The 18,534-nt window shown below is 46.9% G+C and overlaps 1 protein-coding gene across 1 annotated transcript in view; it reads left to right on the top strand.

Moving 5' to 3' along the window:
- Positions 1-10,595: 10,595 nt before the first annotated feature.
- The window catches only part of LOC119705754 (hydrocephalus-inducing protein-like), a 65,490-nt gene continuing 57,551 nt past the window's right edge, over positions 10,596-18,534 (top strand). The window contains exons 1-4 of the mRNA XM_038148527.1: positions 10,596-10,685; positions 12,458-12,592; positions 14,033-14,232; positions 17,706-17,824. Of these exons, the coding sequence (XP_038004455.1) occupies positions 10,656-10,685; positions 12,458-12,592; positions 14,033-14,232; positions 17,706-17,824 (484 nt within the window). The 5' untranslated portion in view covers positions 10,596-10,655. The remainder of the gene's footprint in view (positions 10,686-12,457; positions 12,593-14,032; positions 14,233-17,705; positions 17,825-18,534) is intronic.

Raw genomic sequence — 18,534 nt, 5'->3', positions numbered from 1 at the left:
GCGCCCTCGCGGCCTCAGCTGCTGCTGTGGGGTTTGGTTTCCACAGGACGCCAACAACCCGCACTTCTCCCTTCTGGGGTTCGGTCCCTGGCTTTCGAAGGATACGTCCCGCCGAGGCTGGCTGGTCTGCTGACCGTGCCAGCCATGTGCTCTGGTGCTGCTGAGCACACACGTTGGCAGATCCGCGCTTCTCCAGGAATGGTTTCTGAGGTTTGAAGCGATGTTACTGGGTTATTGTCCATAACTGATGGAGAAGAGTTTTATATGCAACATTTGCCAGCTGTTTGTTGAAGCAAATCTCGTTGCTTGTCTTTCCACCTTGCTCTGTGGTGCAGCAACCGAGGTGAGCTGCTGGCATCTAATTAATGTAGGCTGGCTTATAAATACTATTTTGTGTACCTTCTGTAGGTTGCAAAAGTAAAAAAGATCCAGGTAAAGGTCAAGATACTTTTATACAAACTTGTATACACACAGTTTTATATCCCTTGTGCTTCCTATATTGTATCATTGTATCAATGTGTATTAAATTAAACTCTTCTGAAAAGCAATTAGCTCCAGAGCAAACTCATTTTACAGCCTTCCTTTTGTTTGGGTGGGTTTTGTTTTTTCTTAGGCTGGCAGGGTGGTGGCAGTAGGACAAAGAGAGGTGAGGAAGGCTCGCAAACTTTTCCTTGTGGCAGGGTTGGATTTGCAGGAAAATGAAATGCATGTCTGTTATCACTTCTGAAAGGCTGCAGGGAGATGAACTCTCTCAATTCTCGCTCTCTAAGGGAAGCAGCAAAGGAATGGGGGCGATCAGTAACTCTCAAGAGAAAGCAGGGCTGGCTGTCTTCATTAAGATGACAATGATTGTACTTTGAGAAGGAAAACGAATCCATTATTGAGCTGCATTCACCACCGATTTAAAGTTTCTACCTGGAGCGAAGTAATTTTTTGAGAAATTGTACGAGGTCACTGTGATGCTTGCATCAACCTTCTGTGTTTGGGACTTGGGGCATGTTTGAGGGAGCATCCTTCTGCCTCCAAAGCTGAATGTCACTGCTGCTCTGCTCTCAGAGGCTGCCACGTTGGGTTTGTGAAGAAGCAGTGCTGTGGGGTTTTGTGGCTTACACGGTTCATGTAATGTGACAACGTCTTTGGTGAATTTGAGTGAGTTCTCACTGTAAGGAATATGTCTCTGTGCTCACTGCCTTTGGTTTGATCAGCACTGCCAGAGCCATGCTGATGGTTTAGTGGCTCCTTGAGCAGCAGGAGGCTGAGTGTTTTATAGTGTTCACCCCCTAAGTAACGTTACTTGGTCTTAGTGCCAGTTGTTGGCTGATGCAAAGTTGGCCGCTCTTGTAAGGAAAGTTGGATCAGCTTTGTTGTGATCAGCGACACAGAGCAGGGGATATTCTTTACTGACAGTGCCCCTCAGTGGCAACATGGAATTACCTGAGTTCTGCAGAACGTCCACTCTCAAGAGATGATAACCTGGTAGTTACAAATGCAGGGCTATTATAAAATACTGTATTTCCAAAGGAAAACTGCCATACATTAAACTCTGTGTGCGTGAGATGACAAAGTAAAAGCAGAAAACTGGAAAAAGTGCATTTTAGAAAAATGATGACATTTATACTGCATGTACCATAAACACTGCTAAGCTGAACAGAACTGAAAACACTTTTTCCTTGCTGTTATAGAACAAGAACAGAGAGAAACCAAAAATGAACACTCAAAAGGAGCAGATAAATCAGTGTGGTAAGATATCTAATATAATTTGTCATTATAATCTGCATCAATTCTACAAAGTTTTGTAGACTGTGACAGGCCTGTTGTGGGGTGGTGAGCAGTTGGGAAAACGTGCTTTTTCCTAGTTGCCAAATTTTGGATACTGTATTGCATATGCAAAGGAGTCATTATTCAAGTGTTTTAGGCCACAATTAAATGAGCTTGGAACTCCATTGTATAATTTGTCTCAGTCATCCTTCAGTGTTCTTACAGAAATCTGAGTTCTGGTCAAATCATCCTGTGTGATGCAAAGCTCTCCTGCTGTCACTGCAGCAGGCTCAGTCTGTAATGAAAATCTCTCTTTCTACAGAAAGAGTTACAGATTGCTGCCAGTATTGGCCCCTAAAACTACTGTAAGGTTAAGGTGTGTGGGGCTGAAACCAAACCTTTTCCTTTACCATGTCCTGTTCTAGAAGAAAACCAGTGTGAGCTGCTTCAGAACAATGGTCTGCCACTTATGATTCAGGTATTGACAGAATCTCAGGACGAGGAACTCATCAAAGCTGCTACTTTTGTGCTGCAGAACTGCAAACAAATGAGTAAGCTTGCTGTCACTGCTTTCAAAATGAGAGTGATTGTTTCCATCTCTGTGTCCTGCTGATTCCCCAAGGGATTTTAACTGCAGCAGCTTTGTAATTCTGTGTACTCCAAAAGATGTTTGTTTCCTGCACAGAAAGTTGCTTATTTGTCATCAAGAACTGACTTAGGCAGAAAAAAAGAGAGGTAAAAATTCCAACAGTGTTGCAAAAATGCATTTGTGAAACCTCTCCGTGTAGGGCCAGTTCTTAAAGCTTTCCCATCTATAAATTCTGTGGAAAATAGGAGCACTGTCATTTAACACCCCGTGGATACTCTTTTCCTGGGGATGTACCACTAGAGGGAGAGAATAAACCAGGAGATAATCAAGCCTGAAATCACCGTGTCTGCATTAATTCCCAAGATTAAGAAATCTTGATCTTTTTTTTCCTGAAGTAGGATGAATTTTTGGGCCCCTGTTTCAGTTTTTTATTAATTTTCTGTACAATACCTCCCATGGAACACAGAGACCTTGTCTCCTAATCTCTAGAGCGTGGTGGGTGTGCCATTGCTAATTAGGAAAAAACAAACCGGTATCTACATTTCTGTGCTCAAGCACAACTGAGAGGTTTGTGCAGGATTGAGGAGGAGTGGAGATTTGCAGGGTCCATTAATGTGGAATTGTTTTTTTAAAAAAGCAGAGACTCGTACTGGTCAAGAACCCAGAGTTAAGTCAATGACAAAGCTTTTTGGTTTTTTTTCACAGCATCATTGTGAAAACAGTTTATAGGAACTGTTACAGGACAGTACATAGTGAAACAGTTTATTGGAACTATAACTGCAAGTTCACCTCTTGTAACTGCAACGTAAATTTCAAGTGTGTTAACATTTATCTATAAAAATAAGTTTTATAAAAATTGTTATTTTGCATTAAATTATTGGGGCTGTCCCTCAGCATACTAAAGTATAATAAATACTTTTAAAATGTTACTTGATAAAATTTTAAATATTAACGTTGTTTTACATTTTATAAAGCTGAACAGTTGTCTCTGAAATTATATGATAACTCATTAAATGTGACCAATGCAGAAGAAGTGGATGTGCAAGTCAGAGAAAGATGTCTGCAAGACTACTGGAAGAAAGCAAAAGAAATTTTACACAGGATAAACTCAATTGAAAAACAGCACGATGAGGTTGGCCTACTTAGCAAAATAAGATAAAACTAATCACATCTTTCCAGAGTTTAAGGAGAAAGCAAAAGTAAATCCTTAAGATAATTTCAATGGGAGCAAAAAACCCAGGAAAAAACGTTGAATTAGTGTGAAACTACAGCCTGCAACTTTTATCAGTCTTGTAGATCAGCCTGAGTTACAGGTGTGCAGAGAATGGAGGCATCTGTACTGGATGAAGTACTCTAGTTTATTGTAAACCCAGATTTTCTATCAGATAGAAAAAGAAGTTGAATTAATTTTTAGTTGCTGGACATTCAAACCTATAATTTTAATATTTGCATGCATGAAATGCTCAGGGTTGTATGGCTGTAGGAACTGATTTACTGATCTGCCCCAAAGGGTCGATATTGTGCATTCACTGGAATAAACACACAGCAGAACACTTGTCATGACAAAGCCAGGGCAGAGATCAAACTCCCTCTCTTGCAAAAAGCAAGAGCAGCACACCTTTCAAATAAATACAGGATAACTCTTTGGGGCAGGCATGCTTTAGATGACTTCCATCTCTTCTTTCTCCTTCTAGAATGATTCTCCTAAAAAAAAAAAAAATCAGTTTTTTTTTGAGAGGAACTGTCTGCACTAAATGGGAAGGTATGAATTAGCACCTTCAGCTTTTAAAGGGAAACAACTGTTCTTGTGAATTTTCCAGGAAATCAGCCTTTATTAAGATTTTGATACTGCATAATTCCAGCCACTCAACGCTGATTTAAATTGCTGGGCTTTGAAACAGTGAATAATTCCCACTGATCTCAGTGGAAACTTGAAGTGATCAGTGATGACTGCTCCCAAAGGTCCTATTCCCCATTGTATCCCAGAGTGCCCAGAAATGAACCATACTAAACTGGCTCATTCAGTGTGGCTCCCGAATACTAGTGCTGTACATAGAGCAATATATAGACCTGACATAGGTGCCTTCATCACCATATTTTAAGCTTTCATAAATACAGAAAGACTCTTCAGAAAGCACCAAAGTCAGTAGTTCAAACATGAATCTCCTTTGAAAACCAGTGCAATTTCCTTTAACTGAGGTTTTTAGTGTGCTTTTCTTGCCTAATTTGCTGCAAATTGCCTTTTAAGTCTTTCCCTTCCCTTCCCTTCCCTTCCCTTCCCTTCCCTTCCCTTCCCTTCCCTTCCCTTCCCTTCCCTTCCCTTCCCTTCCCTTCCCTTCCCTTCCCTTCCCTTCCCTTCCCTTCCCTTCCCTTCCCTTCCCTTCCCTTCCCATGTGTTAGTAGTAGAGGTAGGTAGACTGAAAGAGGTGTGGAATGACACAGATTTTTTTTTCTCCCTGTGGTTGGATACTCTTGACACTAATGACTACTTCAGAGATTTAAATCGAGTTGGTAATGCAATATAGGTGCATAAGAAATGTTTGTGCTTCACCTTTTCATAATTCTACTCCCCACGTCTCATGGCTCAGCCATGCTGCAGTACATTCTGAACCCCCAGGATGGTGAGCAGCATACAATCTGCAGCCCCATCTGAAAATAAAATAACTCGTAATTTGACTTTAATTGGAAATTTGTCTGTCTTAGTTCAATCCTGTGTTGCTCTTCTGTCACCAAGTCCTTAAAGCGGCCGTGCAGGCACTCTGTGAAGGTTTTCCACACACTTACGGATAACACAAACTGTCGAGACCCTGGGTTTTTCCCGCTGTGGAGGAGCAGCCCGGAGCTGGGGCCAAGGCTCCGGCGATACGGAGCGCTGCCGCCGTGCACGCCACGTTCCGGGCCCCGGAGCGGATTCCTGCCCCTCCGCCCGGGGAGCGAGGCGGCGCCGGGGCTGGCACGAGCGGGGAACGCGGCCCGCCCGGCGTCACCGCCCCGGCCCGGCCCCGACGATCGCGGGCCGCGGTTGCCGGGTGACCGAGCGCGGCCGCAGCGTCTGTGACGGCACCGCGGCCCCAGTGCCGCAGAGCGCGCTCCGGGCCGGCTGCTCGCAGCCTGAGCTCGTGCTACGGCTACGCTCGGCCACTCGCCGAGTGAACTGTTCGCGGAGATTGTCTCAGCGAGCGAGTCCTGAACTCGCAGAGCGTTGGTCTCTGCGAGGGTGTGCTAATTTCGTTTGAAGGTAAAGATTGACTGAAGTTGTGCTTTTTGGTTTTGTCACGTCCGTGCTCTGAATGAGAATTCCAAAGGGAAATACAGGATGTGATAATGCCGGTCTTCTGGCACAGCAGTTCAGTGGCATGTACAGCTGAGTGGATGAACTATATGGTCTACTCATTGTGCTTTTTTTTTTTTTCACTGAAGAAGTGCAGAATTTCCTAATTATACTAGTCTATACTTTTTTTTTCTTATAGCACTTACCTAAACTGCTTAAAGGTGAATGAGTTCTGTTCAAGTTTCAGTGGGTTGTTATGATCTAGTTATTATTAGGGAGATGCCCTCGAATTAAGGTGCAAATGAGACCATATGCCAAAGTCAATGGTCTGGATTTTATGTAACAGTAAATGTGAGGAAGAGAGAGAGAGAAATAGAGAAGGGGGTTGGGGAGGGGGAGAGAAAGAGAGTGACAGATTAAGTAGAAAGAAGAAAGTACCACCATTGCATGGATCTCACTGGCATACCATTACATCCTCTTCTGATCTTCTCTGTGGTGAGGTCTTGCAAAACATAAGACTCCAAGGGATTAATGCAAATTTGGGCAAGGTGGGACTGCCCAGGTACCTCCCTGGAGTGGGGCAAGTTGGACTCTGTCTCCTGCTACTTTCAAATAATATAAAATCTTTAGCACCAGTATATCCTTTTGAGCCTGCCATGAATTGGGTTGTGGATTTTCAGGTCTGTTGTGTTACTTTGCATGCCACGCAGTCATCTGGTGCAAGGCTGCAGGAATGGGTCTGGGGGCACTTTGAGGTCTTTGATGGGTTATGACCCCCCTCAGCTGCCCCTCATGGCAATGTCCCCTGGATGTGGCCTTCTGGGGCTGGGGGGTTTTAGAGCTGAGCCAGTTTGTGCGAGGGAGGATGGGTGTCCACTGCCCCTTACCAGAGGTTATGCCACATGCCCAAAATGTCTTCCTTCCCCCTCTGTTGATGGGAGGTTTGTGTGCAAACCTGGCCTCAGCAGATGAGTCTGTGGCTATGCCTTCCCCAGCCTGAAGGTAGACAGAGCTGATTTTCAGGACAACTGCTGGGTTTGGCTTTGTTGTGGATACATTTTTCTCCCTTGGCCTCGTTTACTTCTCCCCAGACCTGAGATAACAGGACAATAGTGTCACCTTTATCTTGTCTCAAGTTGCCTTAGGTGGCTTAACTCACAGTCCCAAGTTCCAGTCAGGAGGCATTTTCAGGGAGGGGTGGGCTTCAGTGGTTGCAGCTTCTTTATTCAATTTTGTCAGAATGGGCAAAAAGTCCTTCATAACAATATTTAAGCCATTAGCCATAACATTCCAGTCTCTCACAAGTCCTGTGAGGAGCAGCTGAGAGAGCAGGAGTGGTTTAGCCTAAAGAAAAGGAGGTCCACTCTAGCTATTTTTAAGTAATATTTAAGCTACAGCTTTGTCTGTTTGAACTATTATTAATGTTTAGATTTTTAGCTCCAGGTTTCAGTAGGATCCATCTCTGAATTGCACATCGTAGCCATATAGTTCAAATAAAGTCCAACTAGAGGCCTAACAATACTAGCTACTTATGCCAAACAAGCACTCAACTACTTTCAAATAATATGAATTTTTTAGCACCAGTATATGCCTTGAATCTGCCATGAATTGGGTTCTGGATTTTCAGAGTTCCATTGTTGCTCCTTCCAGTTTTGTTGAGGCATTGTCGCTCATCTGCGACATCCTCCCTTGAAAATGGCGTCTGGATTGCTGAAGAAGACACCAACACCTCGTCTTTTGTCCCGGGAAATGCTGAAATCTTTTAGTGTAAGTACCCACTGGAAGCTCCCCTAGTGTCCCTGCTCTCCCTGCCCCTGTTGTCCAGCAGCGCTGGGGAGCTGCAGACCCCCTCCCCACCTCTTTGTTCTCCTGTTCCTGGGGGCTGTCCTGGGGCAGTAGGGAACACCGTGTGTTGCTTCAGTTGTGCCAGCGTAGCCAAGTTAAAGCAATGTACAGCTGAAGCCTTGAGCATGTGTCCTGTCCCTTTCCCTTTGCCACAGGAATTCCTCCTGTCAGGCTGAACACTCACCTGTGCTGCTCTGACCATCCTGCCCTTGGGCACCTGGGCATGAGGGAGGGAAAGCTCCAACTGTGCCCAAAGCCTTGAGAGCCACGGCTGGTCCCAGCTGGAAGAGCTTCCAAAGCAGCTGTTTTCTCTCAGTTCCTGTGTGGGCACAGCTTCAGCCCTGCAGGCAGTGCTGGAGTCAGGGCCACAAAGGTCCCTTGCTGTCTGGAGCTCACTTGACTGAAGGTGCCTCACTGCTGAGGCTCTGTCAAGGAGATCCCTCTGTTTTCTTCTGTGCAGGGCTCTGTCAGCTCTGGCAGAGAAAACAATTAAGAGAGAGAACTAAAACTTGGACACATTCCTGTGCACCTCACTTTTGGTACAACTTTGTTTTCTTGCGTCTCTTGGACTCACCCAGCAGTGATATCTCCTTGCTGGGAGTTCTGTGTGTTGTTGTGCAGGGATGGAGTTTGGGCACTTCTGAGAGCCTCTCCCCACTCTCTGAAAAGGTCACTGCCTCAATCCAATGAAACATAAGAGGAAACAAATGCCCAAAGAGCAGAAATCCCCAAACATGTCCCATCAAATCACGGAGAAGCTAATGGGACAGAGCCACGTGGCTGAAGTGTGTGTATTATTATATATTATTAATTTACCGATGCTAAGTATTTCAGCAGGAAACTTCCAGGGCTTCCAGGACTGTCCTAGTGGCTGTGATCACAAGTTATTCACCAATGCCACTTGTTCAAGAAAAGCCTTTCTGAACAAGCACATCTCTGAGGCTGTAGCTGGTGTATTTTTGCCTTTCAGCTGCTTCCCTCTAAGTTCCTGAAGGAGAAGATTCTCAACATGAAGAAGGAGGCCAGCACTGCGGGGAGTGTTCTGCCCAAAATTGGCCCATGTGTAGACCGGAGTGAGACTGGTCCAAAGGTAATCTTTTCCTGCTCTTTTCCTTTCTGTTTAACATGAAGTTTGGAGAGGGTGTGTGCTTGTGCCAGGCTTGCCTCCAGCAAAATACCTCAGTGTCCAGGTCCTGCTGTCATTGCAAACTGATGGGAGTGGTGCACTGGGAGTCCTGATCTGCACTAAGCAACACAAATAACCTCTGCTGAAGCTGCTGGGGTGTGCTGGAGTGTAGCTGCCATTGCTAACAGGGGGAAGGGGACACAAAGGCACAAAATTGCCATTTGCCATTCTCCTGCTGAAGGAGCCATCTCTTGCTTTGGTGTGGTCACCATCAAGTGCTTGGGGTCACAGGATTCCCTCCAGAGTGGCAACGTTGGCCTTTGAAGGCCAAGGACCTGCAGGAATTACTTCAGATTTAACAAAACAAATTAATTGCATTAATACTTTGAGTTGGAACAATGTGTTGGGACCCGGAGGGGGTGTTAGATTTTGCAGGCTGCCAGATGTACAGGGGACTCACCCTGGGCAGAGGGGAACGGATGTGCTTTCTCTGGATCAGTGCCTACTCAGAGGTGAATTTAAAGCTGCTTTTCTGGCTCAGTAGAAAGCACAGTTCAAATGGGGAGGTGACCGAGGTGAGCTGTTGAGCAGGAAATTGGCAGCAAGAGACACATAACACACTGGTTAAGGATTGTCCTGAGAGTGGCATTGGGAACATCTCAGGGAAGGGCACAACTGAGGGACAGTGTGCTGCAGCCACTCCCTTCTGCAGCCTGTGTCTCCCGTGAAGTCACACAGGAGACCTGCTTGTGTCTCTGCAGTGACTGCAGCGTGGCTGGAGAGGGCAGACAAAGCAGGGGAGAGTTTTTCTCAAAGCAATGTCTCTGCTCCAGAAGCATTTGCTGTTGTTGTATCATTCCAGATGTGTCTCTACAGTAGTATTAAATAAGATAGCAATAATGACAAGAAGCCACCCATTTAAAGCACATGGAAAAAGGAGATACCAACTCTACTTTTACCCAAGTCGCTGAGAAAACAACTGAACCTTATCCTCATTCAGCATTCACATCATTTGTCTTTTTATTTTCACCTCATTTGTCTTTTTTTTTTCATTTCCCTCTGTTTGAAATGCACTAATTTTTAAGTACAATTAAAGGGGTCAAAATTATTGAAGCAAAAGAAAGCAGTTTATTATAATGATTTGGCTGAACTGGGTGTGTCTTCCTCCCTGAGAGCCAAGCACACACACACCCTCTGAGAAAAGAGCAATCTTTCTATCCCCTTTATAGCCAGCTAGAGCAGTCCCTGTCCCCTTTCCCATTGGATCAGGACTCAGGAGCTTCCATTCTCTACTGACCACCAGCTTTTCTGTCCCCTCCCCTCTCATCCTACTTCCTTTTGGTCAGGTCTTCAACCCCGTCCCTCTCACTGCGACACCCAACAAACCAACCTGAACAAATCCAAACCAAAAACAACACATAGAACCAACAAATTCCATTCTTTTGCTTAATAATCTTTTGGCTCCAGCAAAATGTCACCTCATCTCTCACACCTCCTCTGATTCTATTCTCTTCTTACTGATGCCTAAGTTCTAGAGCAAAAAAGATATTTGTAGTTGTGTGGGCCTTGGTTTCCCTGTCTCAGAGTAAAGGACATCCCAAAATTGTTTCCCATGGAGTCTCCTGTAAATTCATGGGGTTTTTTTACTCTGTGAGTGCTCAGTCAGTGCCTCAGAGCTCTGTGACCACATGGGCACAGGGCTGTGCTTAAGGTAAGTGCTACCTGGCATTTCTGGAGAAAGAAACCTGGAGAAATATAAGCCAAAAGAGCAGTTAGGCTTGAACCTGCTCTGTGTGGCCCAGCAGCTCTCAATCAGCTCAGAGCAGAGGTGAGTGATCTACTGTTTGCCCAGTGTGGGCTGGACAGATGTGCTCACCCAGAGTCTGTACTTCACTGGGGATCAGTGTAAGATTCTCCTTCATGAACCTTCTTCCCGGCAGCTGACCAGCTCTCCTTGCTCTCCCTTTCCTCTCCAGTTTTTGTCAGCTTCCCAGAAACGCAGCTCGTTTCAGGTTTCCCCACCAGAGATAGTGTTTCAGAACTTCGTCACTCATGAGGTCTCTGAAATGGTACTGTATCTCGTTAATAAGGACAAGGTAAGTGCTGGCACCTGGAGCTTTAACACTGCTGGAAGAGGAGGGTAGTGTAATTCCCCGAGTGTACAGCAAAGCAAGTTATCTGCTGCAGCACATGCAGAAGAAAATGTCTCAGCACCTTTGTTCTGCAAGATGGTGATAATCTTCTTGTGCTGGGAACTGTCCCCTGGTTTTGGCCATGGTATCTATCCCAAAGGAGTTTCCTTCTCTTGAAAGCTCTGGATTGATAGGAATGTTGAGGCCTGTACAGTTCTTACCTGCTCCATGCTTTGCCTTGAGTCTATTGCACATCCTGTGTCTCCTTGGTTAATCTTGGCTCCTGGTAGGAATCTCTGCCTCTCAGCCTGTTGGGCTCCCTTTGTGCAACTCACAGTCAGCTCAGGAGCTGAGTCTTCTCCACTTTATGCTGGAATCCCTGATCATTGAGGGCATTGGCAGTGCAGGAAAGGTGTTCTGAAAGAGCCCTGGAATCAGACTGATGTAGCAGAAGGAGTGGGAGGCCCTTAGGTGCCACTTCAGGCTCCTGCCAAGCTTCATCCAGCTCTGCTCAGGTTTTCCAAAAGCAGCATGGTGCTCTGCTTTCCTCTAGAGGACCACAGCACATCCAAAGCCATGTGCTCCTGGAGGTTTTCACCTTCACTTGAAGTAATTGTGATTGTTTTGCAGTTTGCCAAGAGGGCTGAGAGAGAAAAAGTTGGAAAATGTCAGCAGTTGTGTTCCACGGTAAAGAGGAAAACAGACCATTTGAATTTCAGTCAGGGAAACATTTTCTCAAATGAGGCTTGTGCCAAGAGTGGGCTGGTGGGAAGGGATGGGATGGAGTCAAAATCATCTGGTTTAGACTTTTGGAGAGCATTTTGGTGCTCAGGGGTTGATGATTTCTGTGTGCTAGAAGACGCATGTTTGCTGTGTCTGTGAATCCCAGAGGGCAGAACCTGGCCTGCTGGCTGCAGGCAGCAATGCCCAGCAGCCCAGCTTGCCTGCACAGGCAGCAAGAAGCCCTGGAGAGCCAGGATTGGCTTTTAATGCTGGAACCACCCTGTCAGTCAGTGCTGGTCATGTTTCTCCAGGCAGAAAAAGCCTTTGAAGCCCATCATCAATAGGCACAGCCTGTCTGCGTTTCTGTCACTTTTGGCAGGCTGATTGCTTTCATGGGTTTATGATTCTTCCTTGCTGCTTTAGTGCCCATTTCAATTCTCTTTGCCATCTCCTTGTTTTAGGGATTGGCTTGCTTTATTCCTTCTTTGGCTTTTCAGATTTCCTTTTTTTCCCCAGTAAGGCCACAGTGTTTGGTTTCCTCTCTTGCTGGCCTGCCTGCCTGGCTGTATCCCCAGAACGTCCCTAGCCAAACCTGGTCTGCTAGAAGAGAATTTCTTCTTTCCCCCAGGATAATGTGCTGTTTTGCTTTTAGGTAGTACATTCCCCCTCTGGAACATGACAACTGCATGGCTGTGTGCAGGCAGAAGCCAGCAGGTTTTCTGGTCTTGTTGAATATGCAGATGACTTGGTTCAGGTGCTCTGTCTTCATCCTGCTGGTGCTGATCTGCTTGGCCCTTCCTTCCCACCAGGCAGTGCCCTACTGACCCTGGACAAAATGCTGGAGCCAGAGAGAAGGGATTCAAGTTCACCCTTGTGAATGATGTGCCTGTGCCTGCACAGCTGAAAGTGCTTTGGAAAAGGGGTCCAGGAGGGATGTCCCCAGTGCATGGACAGGTCTCCTCTCGTCCTGTTTCCACAAGTGGCAAAATCATCATTTCATGTCTTTCCTGCAGTTTCCTCAGATGGTGAAGGTCTCCATGGAGAGCTCACCTTACTTCCAGCTCATGTGCTCCAACGATGCGTACCGTATCGTGCTGCCGGGCGCGTCTGCCCCTGTGCGCATCCGCTTCACCCCCGGCGAGAACAAGGTGAGACTGGAGGAGCCAAAACACAGGATTCTCTCCAAAGCCACTCTTTTCCCTGCACTCTGGGTCCAGCCCATTCCATGCTGGGAGCTTGGCCCCAGGCTGTGGGCAGGCAGCCTGCAGCAGCCAGTCACACCTTGGCACTGCTGGCAGGCACTGCAGCCAGGCCTGACAGGCTCTGCTTCCCCTCCCTGCACATTCCTAAGGGAAGATGCACAGGGAACAGGATGAAAATGACAGAGGAGCCATTTCTCATTTGAAAATGACAGAGGGGTGTTGACAGATGTTCGGCCATCTCTAGGTACAGTGGAAGGAGCTTAATTATTATGGAAAATACGAGAGGAACAAAGAGGTCAGAGAGCTTTCCTCCTTCCTGACTGGAAACAGCTTCCCTGCCTCGCCCTGGGCTAGAGCAAAGATGGTGCTTTTTCACAGCCTCTGTTCTCCAGCCTTGAAGCTGTGCTGTCCCAGAGCACAACTGACCGTGGTACAGCTGCAGGGCCAGGGCAGAGGATGTGCTGTGCCCGTGAGCCCGGCCTGGCACAGGCAGCCTGGGCTCTGGGTGCCCTTGGTCAGCAGGAGCTTGCTGAGCTGCAGGGGACTTGGACACCTGCCTGCAGGAGCTCGTGTAGGGCAGGCACAACCTGCAGGCAGAGCTGGGAGCCCAGAGCCTGTGGCAGTGACGCTGCTGTGGCTCTGTCTTCATGCCTGTCACTGTGGTTGCTGTGTCAGCTGGCACCCATTCCGTGCCAAACGGGCTCTTGCCTGGAGGTTTGAACACCAGTGCTGAGGCTCTGGCAAGTCTGATCTCAGTGCTGTGATCTGGAAGCTTGTTCATATGGAAGGGTTTAGGACATGGCATGGAAGGGAGGAAGCCTTGCAGGGAGACAAAGAGAGGCTCTTTCCAACAGCATCCTGCTGCCTCTTAGCACTGTTCTTCTCCTGACTCGGTTGGAGAGGCAAAGTTAGAGGGGAGTTCTGAGCCAACTGATGTTTCTACACCAGGCCAAAGGTGCAGGATCTCTTTGGGTGCAGCTGTTTTCTCATCTTCCTTTTGCTGTTTAGAGTCAGTTTAACACTTTGTCCTATTCTCAGACAGTGGGAATATAGAAACCTGAAGAGGAATGTCCTGTGTTCCCTAGCTCCATGTTCCTTAGAAGGGACTTAGGAACTATTTAACATGATTAAAATTTAGAGTAAAGATTATGGTGGCCTAGGGTAGTTCTCCCTATGACCCAAGTGACACAAGAGCTTAATGCCACAGAGATAGGTTTTGCAAAGTGCACTGGTGTCTTTAAAATGTGACATATTAGTAGAACTTAGTATTCATTTTAGGGTAGGATAGGTAAATTGATGCCCTTGAAGGGTTATATGAAATAGTTTTTTTTCTGCCACGGGGATGGCACTAAACGTCCTGTGCTGAGCTAGTGTCTGTTCCTGCAGGATTATTCCCACAAGCTCATCTGCGTCACTGCAAAGAAAAGGATAGTTGTGCCAATTCGAGCCATTGGTGCCCGAGCTATCCTGGAGCTCCCTGACCAGCTGGACTTCTCCGTATGTCCGGTCAAGTGCAGCACCCAGCAGACTCTGCTGCTTCGCAATGTTGGTAACAAGGAAGCTCATTACCAGCTGAGCACCCAGAGGTGAGGCAGCCCATCTATCCTTGTGCACAACACCTTTGGGTGATAACAGAGTTGGAAAAGAGCAACAGAGGGAACCAGAGCATTGCAGCTGCTGCCCTGCAGCCCTGGCTGGAAGTGAGCAGGGTAGATGGTATCTGCTCTTGCTTTCAGTGGCCTTGGAGCTTTCTCTGTCCCAGATTTCCTGGAGGCTGCTGGAAAATGTTGGTCACTGGCTTGCGCCTCCCTGAGCACAAGCAACTTCTGAAATGCTTACTCACCACTATCAGCCAAATAGAGCCATTCTCTGGAAAGCCACAAGCATGTGCGTTTCCAGTGGTCCCTGCATCAGATGCCCAACATGAGCTGTGCTGCAGGCAGCCGGTGCAGTTCCTGTTGCTAAAGCTGCTCTGTTTTCCCTTGTCAGCTGAGGGCATCAGTCACCTCTTCTGTTCCATGATGAACCTTTGAAAGACAGTTTAAAATTTCAAACACATGATTTAAATCTCTGAATAAGGTTGTGCCCCTTTCATTGAGATTTCTTTTTGAATACTCAGAAGTTCCTGTGTTTCTGCTGTTTTTCCTTTTTGGTTTGTGTTAAATGTTTGCCAAAAGATCATGCATTCTTCATTGGGAACTTTCATGAAAGTCGAGGTCCTCTAATGCCTCTCAATATCCCACATGCCCATAGGTACATGCACAGGTGTATAGGAAATAGGAGACATTTAGGGAATATGTGAAAAGCAATTGGACTGATTTAGAAGATAAAAGTATGGAACAACTTCTGCTGGAGGGGTCCTCTGGAAATCACCTGAGCAAACACACTGCTCAAAGCAAGACCAGTGTCTGGGGATTGCAAGGTGCCATTGGGAGATCTAGACCTGTCTTTAAATGCCAGACAAGGAAACAAATGTACCAATGGACCTAGTTAAAAAGCAGAAGAAAACAACCTATTACAGCCCCCTCCATACCTTATCTTTTCTGCCTGTCAGGTGCAGTACTGATTCATTGAAAGGGTGGATCTAACAGGATGAGAACTATCTTAAGGAACAGCTCGCAATTAACAGATAAAAGGCCAAAATTTAACTTGCCAGCCCCATCTCTTGGCAGTGGATTTCATTTGGTCCTAACAGTGTCAGGGATGTCTCCTTCACAGCTCTTCTGTCTATGGGCTCAGGGAACAGCTTAGTGACGTTGGCTGAAATTCAGAGGAGTAGAGATTGTGTCCTTGGGTCTTGGGGAGCCAGGTCTGTGTGAGAGATGACTGCTACAGCAGTAACAGAGGAGTCTGGTGGGTACAGCCCAGGGTGGGATGTAGGAGATGCAGGGGCTGAATTGCAGTCAGTTTTTCACTCCTGACATCTGAGTCTTGAACTTGGCTGGATGCTCTTCTCCTGATAATTTGAAAATAAGACGACACCTTCTCTCAGGCAACCCCTGAAGTCACCCCCAGGAACGTTATTCCCATCCTGCCATCTGAGGGCAGGAGCATGTAACATGGGGCAGAAGTGGAAGGGAATGGAATGAAAGGTAGTGCTGAAGCCTGGCCACAGATTCCCCTAACTGGCAGCTTCTCTGTTCTGATTAAATTTCTGGCAGAAGACTAAGAAAATAATTCTGTGCCTTGCCCCCACCTGGCACTGATCCCCCGAGACCCAGCAGAGAGCTGCAGCAGTGCTGGCATCAGCCCTGGGGCAGATGCAGGAGCACCTACACTGATCTGGCTCTGGGGCTGCTGGGGCCTTGTCTTTCCTCCCCTCCCTCCAAAGTCTCACATCCAGCACATCAACATTGCTGGCCCAAGGCTTCTCCATCAGCCAGCAGGAATGTTCTCACCTGGGAATGGGATCAGGTCAGGCCCATCATTGCAGCAATAGGTCCTTAATGAGCTGAGCCTGAAGCAAGTTCATCAGCTGTCCCTACTGACATGAATAAAGTTCAGCTTGCCAGATGTTCTCTTTGTTTTTGTGTGTGATGGATTCATCACCAAACTCCCCAGAACACAGTTTTAAGTGACAGATTGACCACCAACAAAGCACCAAGGCCAGGAACTGTTGTTTCCTCAGTGGGGCTGTAGAAGAGCACAAAGCCCAGCAGCTGCTGGGCACAAGCACATTTCACCTGAGCTGTCCCTGAGCATCAATGCACAGAGTTTTGTGTTTGTCAGGCAAGAGCTGTTTACCTGGTGACCAATCCTAATTGCTCCTGTTAAATCCAAAGGGCACGAACACATCTGCATAATTATTTCCAACACATTGCATAGAGTTTGTCTGGTGGGCCAAGCAAGCAGTTACCAGCCAGCATGACAACCCAGAGTCCCAGACTGCAGTGCTGGTAAATACACAGAAACTTCCTGTTCTGCTTCCTTGATGTGCTCCTGCTAATGGTACTTTATTTAGCTGGGATAGGATCTTTCAGACTGTAAATAGCATCCTCCTTTTGGGTCTTGTTTCCACGTTACTGTACTGCTCTAGTCTGCTGCCAGCATTGGTGCTTGGCACCAACTGACAGTGTATGGGGACTGACTGTCACCATCAGCTTATCACCCTACTGTAAAACTTTCATACCTTCTCTCTGTGACTTCTCATGGGCAGCTCCTCACAACACTGACTCCTTTTCTCTTTCTTCCTCATGGCCAGCCTTCCCTCCTTCCTGTCCCTCACAGCACATACTAACCCTTACTCCTTACAACACAGCTGACCAACTCCACCCTGCATCAGCTAATCCACTCTTTTATAACACCCATCCTCATTGCACCATCCTTATGGGACACAGCTGTGACCTATTAAGGGCAAGGCTGTTGTTACTCTTTGGTAATTAGTACAGCTGCAACTCCTCAGAGGTGAGATTGCTTTCTGCACTCTCTCTATTCTCTTATAATCCATCCTCCCACAATCTGCACTCTATTTGCACTCTTTTAGAATTTTGACTGCTCCTTTTCTTAGAGAAGCTTTCATTGAAATGCTGATAAAATGTGCCCTTTCTAGGCTAAATCAGCATAGATCACTGTTTTCAAGGTAAAATAAACCAAAGAACCACACTGCAAATTCAACAGTAATTATTCCTTGGTCTTCAAGGAAAAGTTCCTTCTCCCTGTCTCATTCCTAGGCTGTAATCTTACAGGACAGGTAGTGCCCTAACATTTGCATCTTTTGAAATGAGGTTTATAGGCAGTAGGAAAAGAGAAATTCCTGAGGCAGTCAGTGTCAAGTTGTGCATGCAGATAGCTCAGAATCCTCTCTGTGCTTTTCACAAACCATTCTCTGGTGGGATTGCTGGCAGTGGGACCCTTGAGTGTCATTGCAGAGGGCTGGATGCAGAGTATGGGGGACATGAAGCTCAGTGGCTGTTTCTGATCCTGTCTGTTCTGGCTGTCTTCTGCTGACTGTGGTTGGTTTGCTCCCTGCTTGCCCAAGTGAGCTGAAGTGAGCTGCACTGCAGAAGGAATCTCATGGCCAGGTGTCCCCCCAGCCCTGACCCCTCTCTTTGTGTTGCAGTCCTTTCTCCGTGGTACCAGCCACAGGAACTCTGGATGCTGGTGACACCATGCAGGTGACAGTGGGATTTCACCCGCTGACAACTGGTGACCATTCCGGGTCCCTGTGCTGTAACACAGGTGAGTGCTGGGCCCTGCAGGGGTGCAGGACAGTTCTCCACCATCACTCCCTGTTGCCCCATCTCCCTCAATTCCCTCTAGAGGTACCTCCCTGTTCCAGCTTTACCCCTCAGCAAACTGAGAACTTGTTTGTGTTTAGGGGGCTGATAAAGTAGATCCCCTCTAACAGGGGATTTTTGGACTCCTGTTTTGCTGGGAGTTGCTGAGTGGAGGAGGGAAGAACCCTGATTCTCTGCTACCATGTGGCTATGCCTGGGTGAAGTTTTATTTTATTTCTGGGCAGTGCTGTATGTGAGGTGTGAGGTTTCCATCAGACTCTCTCCAGTCTTCATACAGAAGCTGCTCTGTACTTACTTATTAATCTTTCCTTTGTCCCTTTTTAAATATAATTTTAAATGCTCCAGCTTGGTTTTTGAGATCAGAACAATATAAAATAGTTCAAGACTGATGTGGCTGTGGGTTTGGACAGGGAAATGATGATGGTTTTCATGGTGTTCATTTTGTAGTGGTTTGTCATACTGCAGAGCCGGACTGGCTGTGTTTCCTCACCTGTGTCCCCTCCTGCTGTGGGCTGTCACTTCATTTGTTCCTCTGGGCCTCCTTTTTCTGCCCACATGCCCCCAGGTGTATTTGCTTGTCAGCAACAAGGGATCCAAGGGATCAGGAGAGACAGGAGTCTTGTGGGATGCCCAGAGGAGACCTTGGGCAAG

This window comes from Motacilla alba, chromosome 11 (genome assembly GCF_015832195.1).
Source record: "Motacilla alba alba isolate MOTALB_02 chromosome 11, Motacilla_alba_V1.0_pri, whole genome shotgun sequence".
Classification (NCBI taxonomy): Eukaryota; Metazoa; Chordata; class Aves; order Passeriformes; family Motacillidae; genus Motacilla; species Motacilla alba.
Note: the sequence above shows the minus strand (reverse complement) of the source record. Positions and strands in the feature narration are given on the sequence as shown.